An 18,904-nucleotide genomic window follows, 5' to 3' on the forward strand; every position below is an offset into this window, starting at 1 on the left:
TGGTTATGGGGGTAAATAAAATGCCCCGTATGTACTGGGCAAAAGACTTCATAGCAGGTGGCCATAAGATTTTTTGCAAGGGGGGAAATGATTCGTTCAAGATTTCTGTGCCTTCTCAAGTTCCTAAGGTTTGCCAGCCCTGACGAGGTAAAGAAAAACAGCTCCAAATCCAGAGTAGAGCCTTTCCTCAACCTGCTGCGGCAACGAAGCCAGACTTTGCTCACACCAGGCAAAAACGTTGCTGTAGACGAAGTACTGCTGCGGTGGAAGGGCAGACTTGGATTCAAGCAATTTATCAAGACAAAACATTCACGTTTTGGGATCAAGGTGTTTGTTCTGTGCCCCTCAGCTACACATTGGATTGGCTACTCATGGAATTTTGAAGTTTATTATGGGAAGGACTCTTGTTTCTCCCTACCTGACAGTGCTTCCACGGACTTATCCATGTCAGAACAAGTGGTAGTGCACCTTTTGGGTGATCTGGACAAAGGGCGACATGTTGCGACAGACAATTGGTACACAATTTTGCGGCTTGGTAGCTACCTGCTCACCAGGGACACCTTACTCACTGGGGTTGTGCATGCTGACAGAGGACCATCCAAGATGCTCAAGAATGGACATAATATGTTGTAATGTTCATTATGTTTAGTATGTTCATTATGTTTAGTATCATGGAGATAACATTGATATTAACATGTTTTCTGTATTCATTCACGGATTATATGAAAGAAAATGACAATGGGAGCAAATTATGTAAATGTGTTTGTGGTGCAAACATAGTGGGGGGAGGGTGGAGGCGGGCGGGGGCACGAGCTGTATGCTGCCATGGAAGGAGTTTTTCTGGGCTGTGCTGAAGGGGTTAAGAGTATGATACATACATATTAAAAATATGATGTGTGTTTGTAGCTGTAAGCTAATATTTTAAATGTATAATGTTTTGTGTAAATGTATTCTTTACCAGTTATCTAATTTGTTTTCCATTTTTAGTTGCAGCTGGGGACTTAAGTGGTTTGAAGATAGCCACCAGCTCTAGCCAAGGAGTTGTATTGGCAACAACTGCCTCCACAGGTGTTCATGGTTCATCAGATCAGATGGCAGAGGAAGCATCTCGGAAGCGAGAAATTAGACTAATGAAGAACAGGTAAGAGTAGCTTGTATATTATTACATATATATATATGCAGGCAACCCCCGCTTAACGAAGGTTCATACAACGAAATTTCATTACAATGAAGGTTTAATTTTACTACCATCTGCTCGTTTAACAAACATCAAAATTGCTTTAACAAAGTTTTATCCTGGTAATTTTTTCCAAGTTTGAAAGCCCGCTGTATCACGCAAGCTGACAGGCTTTTGAATACACCAGCGCCTCTCGTGGACAAAACGCACACCACTCACTGCCCCTGTTAAAAATAATAACAGCGTCACCTGTAGCTCGTCTTCCCTCGCTCAGTTTACCACCAAATCGTCCTGCAATGTCGCCTTGCATTGCTAAGAAGACCAGGAAGTCTCTTAATCTTGAAGTGAAGCTGGATATTATTCACAGACACAAGAGAGGTGAGAAAACTAATACCATTGCTCGCCACCATCTTGACTCCATCTACTGTCTACTATTTTCAAGTCAGCAGACTCTATTAAGAAGGCTGGTGAGACCGTATCTTCCTTACAAGCTAAAATAACCACCTGAACTCGTGACTACAATGGAAATGTAGTACATAAGTTTTGTATGTGATACAATGATGTGCCCTTTGTTTACATTCCACAGGTTGCTAGTTAGTGTCCTTCCCGTTTCACTCTCCCTCCCTTCATAAATTTTAGATCATCAACATTATAAAGTTACATACATACATACATTAGTGTACATTATGATGACTTAAATTAAACTGCCTAAATGTTTAACTTCATAATTTTTACGTATGTATGTACATAACTTTATTATGTTGATGTTATATTTATGAAGGGAGGGAGAGTGAAACGGGAAAGACACTAACCGGCAACCTGTGGAATGTAAACAAAGGGCGCATCATTGTATCAAATACAAAACTTGTGTACCACATTTCCACAAGGCTTTCCATTTTATCCATTGTAGTCACGAGTTCAGGTGGTTAGTTTAGCTTGCAAAGAAGATACGGTCTCACCACTCTTCTTAATAGAGTCTGCTGACTTGAAAATAGTGGAGACAGTAGATGGAGTCAAGATGGTGGCGAGCAATGCTATTAGTTTTCTCGCCTCTCGTGTCTTGTTATAATTGGTTTGCTTAACAAAGCTTCGCTTAGCGAAGGGTTTTCTTAGGAACATAACCCCTTTGTTAAGCGGGGGTTGCCTGTGTGTGTGTATATATATATATATATATATATATATATATATATATATATATATATATATATTTGCACACATACTTCTCTATACGTAACCAAGCTAGCACTCCCAATGTGTAGAGATCAATAAGTCAAGGAATCTGTGTTTTAATTTTTTTTTCCATAAATGTCAGTGTCAAATCTGCATCTTCATTACGTAGGGTGCAGTCTTTACAGTAGTTAAGCTCTCTCTCTCTCTCTCTCTCTCTCTCTCTCTCTCTCTCTCTCTCTCTCTCTCTCTCTCTCTCTCTCTCTCTCTCTCTCTCTCTCTCTCTCTCGATTGATTGATTGATTGAATCAATTGATGGAACCTGATGCCAGAGAATCTCAAGAAACACTATTAATGTATTTATGATAATTTTTGTATGAGTAGACTGAAAAAGGAGGAATTTGAAAGATAACTTGAGTTGATTAAATTTTAGGTTTTGTAAGTGTTAAGATGATATGGGCAATGAATGGAATGTAAGAAGAAATGTTAGTTTAAATAATTTGACCTGATGTGGGCAGTGTAAAGCAAATAGGAAGACTATGCACGATATTTTACTCCCAGCAAGGTCTAATAGCACTAGTTCTGGCTTGACCTGTTCAGGGGTGCTGTGAACTTACTATTAAAGTTAGTTGTGATTTTGCTGAATGTCACCCTTTGTGTCTCACAACTTAAAGGGGACAGTCACAGCCTGCCCTCTAAAGCACTCTGTCTTCCTTCACACAAAACTACATGCACTTACTACACACATCCATACCCTTCACTTAAAATTACATAATGGCAACTCCAACACCAGCCCCAGAGTCCTCTTGTGGGCAAAGGCCCATAAATGTCTTGACACCCTCTTCACTTTTTTCATTAACTTCTGCAACATATGCAGGCTTGAATCTCATCAATTTGTTGAACACCTCTCCTCTGCTAAGTCTCATCTTTTCCTTACCAAAATGCAGTTTGAGGCAACAGGTAGTAGGCCCTTTTCTGTTTTTATCTACTTTTGCTGTCCTCATTTTCGTTCCAAATCTGTATGTTGCATCTATGTGCTCAACGACTTGCTCTCATGCCCATACTCTTGAATCTTCTGAGTTTTCCACCATCTATCTTGGACTCAAAAGTCACTCTCTAACTAAATTTATTTGTGCTGTCTGCCTCTCTCGTAACTTCTCTGACTATATAAGAGATTCTTTGACTATTTAACTTTTGCAGAGAACTCCCTCCTTGGAGATTTCATTGTTCACCATCTTTGGTTTTCCTCTCCTTTCACTGACCATCCTGGTGAACTAGCCTTCAACTTTATCTTCCATAACCTAGGGCAACTGGTGCAACATTCTATTCATATTCTTGAACTTTTCCTTGCCTCTAATCCTTCTGCTTATGCAGTTATCCTGTCTGACAATCTCATATCTGTATCTTGTCATATTTTTCCAATCCTTTATCGGGATCCCTCAAAGTGCCTCTGGCATTTAACCTCTGCCAGTTGGGGGACCTGAAGAGGTATTGGGCTGATTTTCCTTAGAATGATTACTGTTTCCATGTCAGACACATTGTGCTGAGCACACTGCAGAGGTGATAATGTTTGGCATGGAGGTGCACATTCCTCAGTTGTTTTCTCAACCTAAACCTTCCAAACCCTTGGATTAACACAGCCTGTTCTCATACTATACATGATAGCCTTCCAAACCCTTCAATTAACACAGCCTGTTCTCATACTATACATGATAGCCTTCCAAACCCTTCAATTAACACAGCCTGTTCTCATACTATACATGATAGTGAGGTTGCTCACAAAAGGTACTTGAGCCTTCCATCACCTGAATCACATACACTTTATATTTCTGCCTGGAATCCATCTCCCTCAAGATTTTTGGCATCTCGCCAAAAACATCTTCATCTTTCCCTCCTTTATTTCATCACTGGCATCATATCTGTTTCTAAAGCTGAACTCTTCTCTCAAACCTTTGATGATTCTGGGCTTGTCCCTCCCCCTCCTCTTCTCTGATTATTTCATCCCTTTGATTAAAATTCTTTGCAATGATGTTCTCCATGCTCTAGCTGGCCTAAACCCTTGGAAGGCTTATGGACCTGATGGGATCCCTATTGTTCTCAAAAACACTGTGTGTGCTTGCAACTTGCCTGGCCAAACTGTTCCAACTTTGTCTATTGGGAATCTACTTATGCCTTTCCTTCTTGGAGGAAGTTTGCCTTCATTCAGCCTGTTCCTGAAAAGGGTGACCATTTTAATCCCTCAAACTACTGCCATATAGCTTTAATCTTTTGGTTGTCTTAAGTCTTTGATATAGCTTTAATCTTTTGGTTGTCTTAAGTCTTTGAATCTATCATCAAGAGGATTTTTAAACATGTCACTTCACAATCTTCTATCTAATCGCCAGTATACCTTCCATGAAGGCCACGCTACTGGTGATCTACTTTTTGGTACCGAGTTTTGGTCGTTCATTTTGAGAGATTTTGCAGAACTTTTGCTATTGCCTTACACATAACAAAAGCTTTTGACAGAGTCTGGCACAAAGCTTTGACATCAAAACTACCCTCAGGATTCTGCCCTGTCACCAACTCTTCCTATTATTTATTAATCTCTTCCTGGTGGAGGATCTATATATGGATGTTTTGAAATTGGGACTCTTTTGGATCATCTAAGTATAGAAGTTTGTCCTGATTTTACCTTCCTAAATTGTAGCATGGTCTATATATGGACTATTTCTTACAAGTAATAATATTCATAAAATAAATCATTATTTCACATATGAAATAACCAAACACTTGCCAACATTGCCTCTGAAGGCCAGTCATCACTTGTGCTTTGTCAGTGGTGTATATATTATGCATATAAGTTGACTCTCTCTCTCTCTCTCTCTCTCTCTCTCTCTCTCTCTCTCTCTCTCTCTCTCTCTCTCTCTCTCTCTCTCTCTCTCTCTCATTCATTCATGTCAGAGAAAAAAAACTACTACACCACCAGTGTTGCCTAAAATTGAACAGGTACTAAAAGAAGTACATGAAAAATATGAAGAAAAAGGGAAGTAAATTACATCCAGGTCACAATCCCTGGATGCGAGTACCATCAAAACATTCATAGAAATATACTGACATACATTATTACCAATCAAACACAAATAACTTTTTTATAGACAACTGTTTGTTCAGTTTTGTGGCAGAGTCTATAATATAGCTGTCAATCTGGAATGTCCATTTGCGGGGAAACTATATATAGACAGACGTATGGATTCAAGTCATCATAATCTATATATAGACAATTTTTTATAATGTAGTACACTAATCTGCCCTTCTGCCGGGAAGGGGTTAATGATCTAAAGCAAACTTTTTGCCCTATCCTCTGCTACACTGATAATACCACCCTACACTTCACATCTTTTCAGAGATGACCAACCATTCAACAGTTCCTGTAGGGATGTCACAGAACACCTAACCTCTGATCTTTTTAAGATTTCTGATTGGGGCAAAGAAAACAATAGTGTTCAATGCCTCAAAACTCGATTCCTCCGTCAATCTGACACAACCTTCCAAACTATCCCCACTTCTTCAATGACAAACTGTCCCCCCTCTTCTACACTTAATATCCTTGATCCGTCCTTTATTTACAGTCTATGAAGTTAGGCTTTCTGAGGTATCTCCGTCAGCTTTCATCACCCCCCACTGCTAGTGCCGTGTTTTTATTTTAGCTATGTGTCCCCTATTACATGGGAAAGAAAAAAAAATGTTGGGGTGATACCATACAAGGGTGTGGGACCATACAACTGCTGTCAATGAGAGAGAATTTATAGTAGAGCTGTGTTGGCAACACTGCAAGTATACATGGTGACAATAAGATAGGTACTATATTGATGGCTCTTAAGATGCATCTTTTTTAAGTCTTAAGTTTTAAGCTTAAATCTGCCCCCTCTCTCTCTCTCTCTCTCTCTCTCTCTCTCTCTCTCTCTCTCTCTCTCTCTCTCTCTCTCTCTCTCTCTCTCTCTCTCTCTCTCTCTCTCTCTCTCTCTCTCTCCTTGTTGGGTATGAATGATCTAAAATTCACCATAAACATATTGATTATATCTAAGTTAACAAAATGAAAGATTTTTTCAACTTCCCAAAAAGTAGAAAAAATTACCTGGGCCATTATTTTTATATGTAACCCAATAATATATGTATTGTTTGTGATGGAAGGATAACCACTATATTTCCTATTTTCAGAGAAGCAGCAAGAGAGTGTAGAGCCAAAAAGAAAGAATATATTAAATGTTTAGAAAATAGAGTGGCAGTGTTAGAAAACCAGAATAAGGCATTGATTGAAGAATTGAAGACTTTGAAGGCCCTGTATTGCCAGAATAGTTGATGCCAAAGCATAAGTGAAACGTGCCCACCTGAGCTGTGTCACAGGTTACCCTCTGCAGTGATGAAGCTTGAGGTAGTCCTATAGTCAAAGAAGGCTTGATATAGTGATGCCATGACGACAAAGCTCACCCATAAGCTCATGTCCATCTGCTGCAATTCTACAAGAGTTTCAGCTTACCAAGATTGTTAATGGTTTATTTAAATGTTATTATATAACTTGGTCACCACATCATTGGTGGCAAACAAAGCTGCTGGCTGTGCTGAATAAGTATAATGCAGGATAAGTGTACTATGTACAAATATCCTAGCTTAAGAGACTAACTTTCTGTGGTCAGAGCTATGGTGCAGTACTGAGGAATCCTTATACACACCCACTGTTAATTTCTGAAGGAAAATTAAACAGTAGAAGTATGCTGTTGTGTGTTCAAGTGTTTCATGCTGTTAGGCCATGTAAGCTGAATGGAGAGAAAAACTAGCTGCTGTATTCAGAGTAGTGGTTGTGTTGGAGACTCCAGAAAGAGCACTCTTAATAGAAGTAAAGCCTTTGAAAGATTTTTACTGCCATAAAAGCAGATTAGAGTAAGAGAATCACTATTTGTGATAGCGTGACATGATGCTTTTCATCGTCAATTGTCATGTTTTGTGGTCAACTTCTGAGAAGTCTTGGCCTACCAGAGAAGTGTCCTTGTACTGAGCTAGCCTCAAGTTCTTGAGGATAATTGAGTACTGTTCCAGTGTCTTGACAACCATAGTAGGAAGCTGCAGCAATCCGGAGATGCCAGCTTTGTGATTAATTTTCTTGCTGTTTAATTAATTGTTCATTACCTTATGATTGTTAGGGACAGATATTGTACTGCTGCTCTTAACATTGCTGGTCATATGAATGTATGAATATCATTTACCAGAATTGAATTCAATGTTATTTAAATTTTTAAGGTTGGAGAGCAGCCACTGTTAATTTGTACCTAAGTATGAAAGCAGAGGGAAAGCTGACCTGCAGAACTGACACATCATAAGGCATTTTGTAATCAAATTATCTTGTGTATTTGGTAGACTTATCTGATGTGTCTAATTCTGTCCAACTGGTACAACAGACTTGTAAGAATATAATATACCTAGTGCAACTGGGTACAAGATTTTGAGTTGTCCTAAATAATCACAAGTTAATCACTTTTATGAAATTTTTTCTATCTGAAATGGTCTTTTTTTTTTTTTTTTTTTTTTTTTTTTTTTTTTCCAAAATGCTGTATTTAATTTGAATTTTATACTGGAGCTGGTCACATACATTGTGGAAAAATCTTTAACTTAAGAAAGTGTAACTAGTCAGTTTCTGCCATCTTGATTAGCCCTTCATGCTTTGTGTTAGGGATACTGAGAACTATGGTGATTTCTGTGTATGATGTGTAGTAAAGTGTCAGCTGAGAGAAAATCAGAAAACTTGTTTTAAAGAGGTAAACTTGTTGATTTATTTTCTTCAAATTGACTTTTTACATTGTTAAAAATGACATGTTTAGGACATTCCTGCATTCAGTGTTCTGTATTTCAACCAACATTTTAAGAGATGCTCTTTCTTAAAAATTTTCTTCACTTGAAAAATAAATTTTCAAAGGCAATCTCTGAAAAGGTGAACTCGGTATTTTTACTAAATTCTTTTGGAATTAGCTTCATTTGTTAGTCCTGTAAGGTATTGTAGTGAAGAATAATTAATCAAGTGAACTTGCAATTGTTAAGCCTAAATTATAACACTCAACTTTCAAGCATCTCTAATTCCTGCAGTTAGTGTCCCTTTGTGCCAGAATCATTCCAGAACATTTAAAAATGCCATAAATTTTTAAAACAAGCTTGTATACATTCCTGACTTTGCTGGTTTTTTTTTTTTTTTTTTTTTTTTTTCCATTTAGGATCACTTACTGTAAATCTCAGTGAAATTCCTTGTACTCCAAAAAAATTCATGCCTTAAAATTTGAGAAGACAGCTCATACAGGACACTGAAAGAAGAAATTAGATATACTTATAAGTTGGGCAGAACAGATAATGTAAACATGTTTCTTTGTTAGCGAAATTTACAATTTTACAAAATCAGCCATGTATTTATTTACATTGTTGTTTACCATATTATAAAGATAGTTACTTTTATTTCTCTCAGTTAGACCATGGATTAATGTTGTGCTTCTTGATGTGTCAAGACAATAGGCAAGTCTCATCTCAGGTGGTAATCAAATTTTCTTTCTTAAACCTAGTGCAATGTTTTTATTTGTGACTGCACTCAATAAGTGTGACTATTGCCTGAGTCATTGGATGGAATGTATACTTATCACAGATTCCCTACTTGTACCTGTCTGAAAAGCAGTCCATGGCAAATGACCTTTTACTTTTTATTTTAAAGATGACTTGTGTATTTTAAAAAATCATGCACCGACATTTTTCAGATCTTGAAAGTATTGTAGCTCCATCTTTTGACAGTCATTTTCTTAAAAGTGAAGCCAATGCTAATGGAGCATGTGTAAGTGTTTTCAGACATGCTATTTGCTCATATCCTGTACTTTTAGAGTGCACTTTTAAGCAAAGGTGTTTAAAAAATGATTGTTATCAGATTGGCTTTAATTTTGTGGATATCTGTAAATATACACCTGTGTTTGGATGTATTCCAAACAAGAGCCTACCAGAATGTCAGATATGTATTTTTGAAAACTAAACTGTTGTTGAATCATGGACTTATTATGCCTCCTCTGCATTTATTTACACAAGAGTGGCTTTTTTTACCTGCTCGGTTTAGAGATCAATTAAGTCTGAGACACTTCATACTTCCAGCTTTCATTTTTCAAATTTACAATTGTAGGATGATGTCCGTTAGGTTCATTTTACACAAGTAAATTTTTTTCTAGTGCAATTCATGTGCAGCAATGCACAGAATTCTTGTCAGTTGGCCATTGTTTGTGGAGGATGTAACAAAAAGCACGATTTCCATTGTATATAATGAACAGGGTATAGAAAATTATGTTGTGCTGACATAGAACACGTTGAAAGTGAAGTAAGGAAACACAGGTGTGGGGGTTAAGTTTACTCCTGACACATTGGCCCCTTCAGAGTAGTGCATGTGGAGCTCAGAACATTTAAAGGCATCAAAGACCTGTTATTGCTCAATCTTGTGCAACTACTTAATCTTATTGGACTTCCTTCAGGGGAACCGAGTTAGCTCTAGTCAAGACCCTGGTGAGACTACATACTGTGTGTCCTCTCTGACCTGAAGTACCAAGGTCGTGATCAGAGCTAACACAGTTCCCCTGAAGAAATGGTAAAACATAACTAATCTAGCTGCACAAAAATTAGCAATACTCGGTCTTTGATGCCCTTTGATGTTCCGAGCTGCATATGCACTACACTGAGGGGTCCAACATGTTTGGAATAAATTTAACTCCCTACACCCTCTCGCCTTTACCTCCAACTTGTTATAATGTCAGAACATTATATAAACAACAAAAACGGATCACTCTCCTTTACATCTTTATCTTACACAAACAATGGGCAATTTGCAAGAATTCTGTGCATTGCTGCAAAGAAACCACACTTGGCAAAAAATGAAAAAATAAAAACTTGTATGAGAGCCTAAGGAACATCCTACAAAAGTAAATTTTTAAAATTGTTGAAACCTTAATGAAAATTTTGCTACTTAGAAAGTTTACTGAAGGATAAATTCCCAGTTCACACAGGTAAGTTGTAGAGATGGATAACATTTACCTTGGATTCATTAAGGGACAGCTGCTTGTGCCATAAGGTCAGATTCTAACTTGTACACACAATTTATTACTAGTCATAATTATTGGCTCCCATGGCTATGGAGTGCAATATTTATGGCCTTTCACTAATCTATTGTGTCCATATGTTACCTCGCTCTTCCTGAGGCTAGAGCAGCCATTGCTTTAGAAGAGTGATCATTCACCTAAATAAATGCTACTATAAAGTGAACCCCCAGTTTTATATGGGGATATATTCCAAAGGCACCCATGAAGTACTATAATTCATAATATAATTTTCTACAAATGCTTCAAATCAATAGAAATCATGAAATATCAAGAAAATATAGTTACTATTGCCCAAAGTAATGAAACATGTTACATAATTAAATGAACACAAAAATACAATAAAATTAAGATGAACAAAATGTATTTTTGTACTTTCACTCTGGTCTAGTGTGCCCATCCTCCATCCCAGAAGCTGGAGGAGCCCTTTCCCTTCACCCAAATGAATGGTGCTATACACTGAACTCTCAGTTTTACATAGAAATATATTAATATACCCAGTTAAAAGCTAGAAATATATTATACCTGATTAACAGAGCTGGGCGTGTTACTGTTTATCGGGTAGTCCGTACCTGTACTTCCGCACCTAAAATTTTTTCCCTCGGTCCGGTACTGCATCTCCACACCTCCAGTACCATACCCAAAACTATTAAAGTGCACCCGACTAGTCTGCACCTCAAAAAATAAACAAAATACAAGTCAATAATACTTAAGAACTCCACACACACACACATATATATATATATATATATATATATATATATATATATATATATATATATATATATATATATATATATATATATACATACAGCATCACAGGACATTACAGCTACGTGTGCCAGAAGACAGCCACCCAGCAACATGACAACAAAGGTAAGAGTAAGAACACCCAGACTCACCCCTCTGGTACCTGGACAGCTCAGTCTTCAGATCAGGGACGTTAAACTCACCGTCCCGAAGCATCGTGCACCTAAAGTTTTCATCGGGGTGACCAGTTAGGATGTTCCTGTTGCCAGCAGGGTTAAACTACTGTTTACTCCTGACACAGGTACAGAAGATAATGTGATTGGTTTGCGTCAGCTCCATTGTCTTGGTTTCAGCAAAAGCGACCTTTCAGCCAGTCAGGATTGAGGTGTTAGCAGCCAACAGAAGTCACCTGAGTCCCGTTGGCTTGTTTAATGCTACGCTTACACTATGAGAGGCTTCTGTTGACACCATCATCAGTGTGTTTCGTGGAGTGGATGATTCCCTTCTCTCATGGTATGATTCTTGTCATTTATGTAACATTCCTGACGATTATTCTTAACAGATCTCTGCAGTACTTTCCACGGAGACTATGAGACTCCACTCCAACACAGGGGACAGGAAACGAGAGGAAGACTGCAACACCCTCTTGAAAGAGTTCTCTGATGTGCTGGTGGAACCAGGAGACTTCAACAACAGTGCAAGGCTCCCCACCATGACAGGAACTGCGATACTGCTGTCACAGTCCAAGGAGCCGCTATTCTCGGATCCTCTGCCTTTGCGACCCTTTGAGGCAGCCTCAGCGGATCTCTTCGTGTATGGTGGTAAGGACTATTTGATATAAGCTGATCGTCTTTCTGGATGGCCGTGTGTTGCAGAGTACGGTCGTGAGGCAACGTTGCGAGCTACACTGAAGCTTTTATGCAGCATATGTTCCGGTGATTAAACTATTTTCCAATATTCCATGACGGGTAAAAATGGTAAACCTAGAAATTGTCAGAAGACTGTTTGAATACTAATAATTATTTTCTCTTTGTTATTCTGAATACAATGATGTACTTTCTAGCTCGATGTGACCTCTGAAAGTTTAGTTATTGCCTTATCAAGGATTCCTCCTTCGCCCGCTGTGTGATCTGTCAAGCAGAAACACCTCGGTAAGCGATGACACCGCACAAACACACACACACACACACACTCTCTCTCTCTCTCTCTCTCTCATCTTGGAAGAGAAATTGTACACTTCCAATGAGAGAGAGAGAGAGAGAGAGAGAGAGTATTTTTTCACCCCTTTTCATATCAAGTTTCAAGCAAATAACATGTAGGTATCATCTCTCTCTCTCTCTCTCTCTCTCTCTCTCTCTCTCCCTCACACACACACACACACACACGCCCCCTTGATCGTCTTCCCAGAATACGAGAGGCACGCCTGCGTCTCCATGAGCCACTCTGGGTTCTCAATACGATGTTTGGAGTCTGTTCTCTATCACCATTATCTCTGTCTTCTCTCTGTTCTGAGAAAACACGTGGATCCTCTGAATAATTTTTCGAGTCTTCACTCCTGCTGTCTTCGCTTTCTTCAGTTTCTTCCTCATAATCACTGTCACTGTAGTCAGGCTCAGAAGCACTGCTAAATAAAAATGATCTGTCTTGTTCCATAGGGAGTTATGAACTGAGACGTCCCTTCGCTCTTATCAGGGTGCTTTCGACACGGCGGGTCGCTGGGGTTGCCAAGTGTCGCCCTCAGAATGGGAGAATAGCTTCATTACCCCTAAATATACAGAGCTAGTGGCAACACTACGGGTGGAAAAAGAAGCCAGATACTTCCACTCGCCATCTGACTCGAGAAACCACACGTGGAGCTCAAACATGAGGCACGAAAATTCTTCATTACAGGAACGATCGCTGTCGCTACGGACGCACTGATGCAATCGTTCATATACGATCGCTGGAACATAAGGGTTAAAGACGTAGGTGTGTCAGTCCGGCTTCGAATTGACGGCAGTCCCCAGTTTCCCAGCTCTGTATTTAGGTCCTTTGTAAAGAGATGGGGTATCAATCATGTCTTGTCTTCCCCCAGATACTTACAATCTAATGGACATGCAGAAGCTTTTGTTAAGAAAGCCAAGCAACTCAATCATGTCTTGTCTTCGCCCAATTTAATGGACATGCAGAAGCTTTTGTTAAGAAAGCCAAGCAGCTCATCACAAAGGTCTGCACAGTGAGTGGTAATGACGATGAGAATTTTGACAGTGGCCAGATGGAGCAACGAAACACACCACGATCTGACAACCTTTCCCCAGCCCAGGTGTTGTTTGGGCACCCCTTAAAGTCGGCAGTACCTGCATACAGGCGTGCCTTCGCTCCCGAATGGCAGGCAGTGGATGAGGAGTGCGACTCAAAGCTGTCTGCAGAGATGGAGAGGACAGAGTGGTACTATAACCGTTCGTCCCGTGTTTTACCACCTCTATGCATCGTCACCCATGTGTGCATATGAGACCACGAGAATGGCCAGTGGAGCAAGTTAAGAGTTGTAGTTGGCATCAGTAAACATTGCGATTATCATGTGAAGGTTCCGAGTGGGAGGGTATTCTGGAAGAATCGCCGCTACTTACACCCTTGCCCAGTAACGCTGACAGCTTCAGAGGAACCCGAGGCCACACTGCGAGTTGCTGATCAATGCAGGGTATGGTTCTCATCGACAAGGCACTCGTATATGCAAGTGTCCAGACTGCCTTGTTCTGTAACAAGTGTTGGCCAGTGAAGCCAGCCAACAGCTCCGAGGCTCCAACACCTTGCTTCAGCGGAGCCAACAACAGGTCAGTGGGCTCACCAGTGAGCCAGATCCAGCCGTGCCTTCAAGCCAGCCTGACCTTCCCACCTGCACAACAAACACAGTTTGCTGTACTGCGTTAGTAAAGTTAGCATGTACTCCTTGTTTCCTACATCCCTAACATCAACGACCCTTCTCAAATAAAATGGACAATTTTTTTCATGATAAAATGGGATATACCAATTTGATGTGTAAAAATAGTTACGTAGTTCCAATGGCAAACTGTGTAAAAATGACCAGATGATAAGTGAACATTGAATAAATTAGGGATCATGATACTCAAGCAGAGTGAATGAGTGTGTACTTGAGATATCGTCAAAGCAAAACGACCAATTGTATAGCAGAACTAAGGTAGTAAAGAAAATTAATGTCATAAAAGGGAAATATTGCATAACAGTGAATCATATATATATGAGGGAATACCTCTACTAGACACAAACAAAAATTTGTATGTAAAACGAGGCTAACGCATGAATCACACCGTAGTGGGCAGAGATTGCAAAACCTTTGTTTTTCTGTAAGAATACTGCATTCTAGAAATACAGTTGTTTTATTTGCATTCCCACCAACAAAAGTGTTCAAACAACAATTTGTTCAGTATTGAAGTGACTATGGTCTAGTATTGAACCAGAGTTTACGATACAAAAAAATGTTGGAAATTGTTATATCTAAAAACATATCATTGATTTTTTTTTTCATATCTAGTATAAAGATTATGAAAACTCAACAGAAATAAAGAAGTTAGCACAACTTTAGCCTAATATTTTTGTTATCAACACATATTTAGGCATATCTATCTGACACCAGCATGGATTAGGAATTTTAATCTTTTTTTTTAGGTTACCTGAGGTATCATTAAATGACTTAAATGACCATACAAGTATAAATGGAACCTTAAGAAACTGTACAACACTACTTTCAAACTAAACACCACTGAATTGGTTTCTGGTGCTTAACTTTTAAGAAGCTGTGGCAGCCATTTCTTGTAGTTCTATAAATATAAACATCATTCTATCACTTTACCTTAATATATACTTCATTCATATATATAATGAATGATCAGCAGGTCCCAAGTAGCGAATGGCTATGAGAATAACATCAATGATTGTCCACACTCCAAGACCACCAAAGCTGAATAACTTACCAATTCCTTCTTGCCAATGGCCCAGGTAAAATCTGAGGAACAAATAATCTATTCATTTTCATGAAAATCATATCATAGCATTCCATATACATGGACTTATGAACCTAAAGATTATAATATTTTCAAATAATGGGAAAATTTCTGATTTTACTGAACTTAAAGGTCTTCAAGAAATCAACAGATGGGTCAACAATACTTGTTGAGAAAAGAAAGTATCTTCATGAGAATAAGATTTACAATTATAGATTCACAAGTTTTACTGTTAATCCTGTATCTCTGTTCACCTGTCAGCTCCAAATCCCCCAAGAGTGATAGAAAGCAGCAAAGCTGTGGACCATTTATACCCTGAAGTCCAGTTGCAATACAGCTTTTTACGGAACACCCGATTGCCAAGGCACAGAACATCACTATTTACTGTGCAGTTAGATCTGAAATGAACAACAAAAGGTATTGTGTGAATGTGGCTTCATCATATATAATAAAAATTTGGAAACTGTTATAACTAAAAAAAAAAAAAAAAAAAATATATATATATATATATAAAAAAAAAGGTTTTTCCTTTAAGTCATGTGTATCAAACTTATTAAGCTTCTACTCGAGTTATTGCAGGACTTGAAAACAGAGATGGATGGATAGACACAGTATAATTGGACATTAAAAAGGCTTTTGATAAAGTCCCACACAGAAGACTTCTTTGGAAACTAGGGAACACAGGAGGACTGCGTAGAACCATACTCGAATGGACAAGAAATTATTTGAAGGATAGGGAAATGAGAACTATGATCAGAGATACATACTCATCTTAGGGTAAAGTAACTAGCGGAGTGCCACAAGGGTCAGTGTTAGCCACCATTATGTTTCAAGTTTATGTAAACGACATTCACATTGGGATAAACAGTTATATAAATTTATTCACTGATGATGGAAAGTTGCTAAGAGTTATCAAAACGAGAGGACTGTCTGCTCTTGCAGGAAGATTTAAACAAGATCTATGAGTGGAGCAAGAAGTGGAAATTGGAGTTTAATGCCAAGAAATGCAACATAATGGAACTAGGAAAGAGTAAGAGAAGACCAGTATGGAATTATTTGATAGGAGAGGAAAAAATAATGAAGACTAAAGAGGAAAAAGATCTTGGAGTGATCATACAAGAAAATCTGAGCCCTGATAAATACATAAACAAGATATTTGGACTATCATACAAGGTGTTGACTAATATAAGAGTGGTATTTCATTACATGGATAAAGATATGATGAAAAAAATCATCACAAGCATGATACGCCCAAGGCTGGAATATGCAGCAGCTCTAAAAAGGATGTAAGAAAATTGGAAAGGATACAGAAGATTGCTACAAAGATGGTGCCAGAATTAAAGGACCTCACATATGAAGAATGATTGAAGGAAATGGGATTGTCAACATTACAAGATAGAAGAGAATGTCAGGACCTAGTATTAAACAATGTATAAGATAGTTAATGATACTGAAAGATAGACAAAGAAGACCTGGTGCTGTTGACGGAAGAAGATGGAAGGACAAGAGGACATCAAAAGAAGATCAGGATGAGGCAGTGTGTGAAAAATATTGGAAAATAGTTTTTCACAAAGAACGGTGGAACAATGGAATACAGTAAGTCCTCGTTATACGGTAGTTCTTTATCCGGTAAATTCACAGTTATGGTATTTGAAAATTACTACCCTCAATTCGATATATGGTAAGAAAAATTCACATATACGGTATCTGCTCATGTCATCCGAGAAGGCCCAGCGCGGGGGAGCAGGGGTGATGACGTCATCCACACCACACCTCCCCGCCACTCACAGTATTGACTTTACCTTGACCACCCTTGAAGCCTATTATATCTTCCCCTCCCCCCCTTTTTTTTTAACTGCATTACATATTACTTACATGCATTATTACTTAGATGAATAAATGGAATATTAAAGGGTCTATTGTAAGCACAAATATATTCATAATAATCATGGCAAACACTAAAAGCCTACTACCAGCGGTGAACCTTGCAGCAACTGATAAAGGGCACAGATGGGCTTGGCAAGCCCACTATCAGTGAATGGTGGAAGTCATATAACATCAAGCATGCCTTAGATAACATCAAGTCATCTTGGGATGAAGTGAAGACGTCTACCATGAACTTGGCGTGCCACTCACAGTACTTGACCACCCTTGGAGCCTATTATCTCTTCCCTTCCCCCCTTTTATAACTGCATTATATATTACTTACATGCATTACTAATTGGATGAATAAATGGAATATAAAAGGGTCTATTGTAAGCACAAATATATTCATAATAATCATGGTAAACACTAAAAGCCTACTACCAACAGCAAACCATGCAGCAACTGATAAAGGGCACAGAGGGGCCTGGCAAACCCACTATCAGTGAATGGTGGAAGTCATATAACATCAAGCACGCCTTAGATAACATCAAGTCATCTCGGGACAAAGTGAAGATGTCTACCATGAACTTGGCGTGAAATAAAGTATGGCCAGAACGTGCGCATTACTTCCCAGACTTTGCTGAAGAAGACATCGGTGCGATCAGAAATGACATAGTAAATCTGTGCTATAGGGCTGGCTTCGATGAAGTTGATGATGATGATGTTCAACATCTTTTGGAAAGTCATGCTGAATCTCTCTCAAATGATGAACTTATAGACCTAGACAAGGCATCACAGGAGGCAGAAAAAGAGGGAGAAAAGGAAGAATAACCTGTGCGTGGCCTGGACATCAAAACTCTTAGAGAATGTCTCAGTGGTATCGAAAAAGCTTTAGAAACCCTGAAGGAATGTGACCCAAATCCTGCCAGGAGCAACAAAGTGGCTCATGACGTAGAGAAAAGTGGTAAGATTTATCAAGAAATCTATGATGAAAAAACAAGATAAACTAAACAGTCCTCCATCTACTCATTCTTCAAGCCAGTCAGACATGCCGTTCCTATCGCACCTGCTGACCCTGCTACAGCAGGCCCTTCCTCAGTATCCTCTTTCTTCAAACCACTGAAACGTGCCGACCCTGCTACAGCTGGCCCTTCTACATCTGCTTCCGACAGTGCAGACGACGACGTCTTATCCTTGTCTGCCCACTCGGCGGATGATGAGTAAGGGCTGAAATCCCTACTGTCCCTTAGCCTCGGGAAGGACATCATCTGATAGAATACATGGCGATTGAAAGGTAAATAAAAACATTTTCTGTTTATTTCTTTTGCACAGTACTTTATTTATTTTTTTTCTTAATGATTATTTTCATGTATTTTCATTTCTGTAGGGGTGACTTTTGATGTGCTGGAACGCATTCCCTATTATTACATGTTATAATGGGTTCGATATACGGTAAATTCGATATGCGGTAAGGTTTTCAGGAACGCACATGTACCGTATAACGAGGACTTACTGTACATTGGATAATGGAATTGTCACAGCATATAGTGTGCATAACTTTAATAAAGAAAAACTAGATAAATGGAGATATGGAGACAGGACACTATGAGCCTCGCTCGAACCCTGTACAATACAACTAGGTAAATACACACACACACACTCACACACACACACAAACTGATCTTGAGAGAAGAATATGACATCCAAAGCACAAGATCGCATAGTAAAAAGCTGAGAAAGGGAAGATGTCTGAGAGATATTAAAAAATATAGTTTCCCGCAGAGATGTATTGAGACGTGGAA

At 38.8% G+C, this 18,904-nt stretch overlaps 2 protein-coding genes across 9 annotated transcripts in view; one reads left to right on the forward strand and one right to left on the reverse strand.

The window, feature by feature from the left end:
- LOC123516267 (cyclic AMP-dependent transcription factor ATF-1-like) overlaps positions 1–9,393 on the forward strand; it is a 46,055-nt gene extending 36,662 nt beyond the window's left edge. For all 8 annotated transcript variants that reach the window (XM_045275523.1, XM_045275526.1, XM_045275519.1 and 5 more), the window contains 2 exons: positions 988–1,141; positions 6,545–9,393. In XM_045275523.1, coding sequence (XP_045131458.1) covers positions 988–1,141; positions 6,545–6,686 — 296 coding nt within the window. In that variant the 3' untranslated portion in view covers positions 6,687–9,393. The remainder of the gene's footprint in view (positions 1–987; positions 1,142–6,544) is intronic.
- A 5,179-nt stretch (positions 9,394–14,572) lies between these two features.
- LOC123516273 (TM2 domain-containing protein 3-like) overlaps positions 14,573–18,904 on the reverse strand; it is a 28,118-nt gene continuing 23,786 nt past the window's right edge. Inside the window, exons 5-6 of the mRNA XM_045275531.1 lie at positions 15,491–15,634; positions 14,573–15,238 (exon numbers count right to left, since the gene is read on the reverse strand). Of these exons, the coding sequence (XP_045131466.1) occupies positions 15,103–15,238; positions 15,491–15,634 (280 nt within the window). The 3' untranslated portion in view covers positions 14,573–15,102. The remainder of the gene's footprint in view (positions 15,239–15,490; positions 15,635–18,904) is intronic.

Source organism: Portunus trituberculatus, chromosome 40 (assembly GCF_017591435.1).
Source record: "Portunus trituberculatus isolate SZX2019 chromosome 40, ASM1759143v1, whole genome shotgun sequence".
Taxonomy (NCBI): Eukaryota; Metazoa; Arthropoda; class Malacostraca; order Decapoda; family Portunidae; genus Portunus; species Portunus trituberculatus.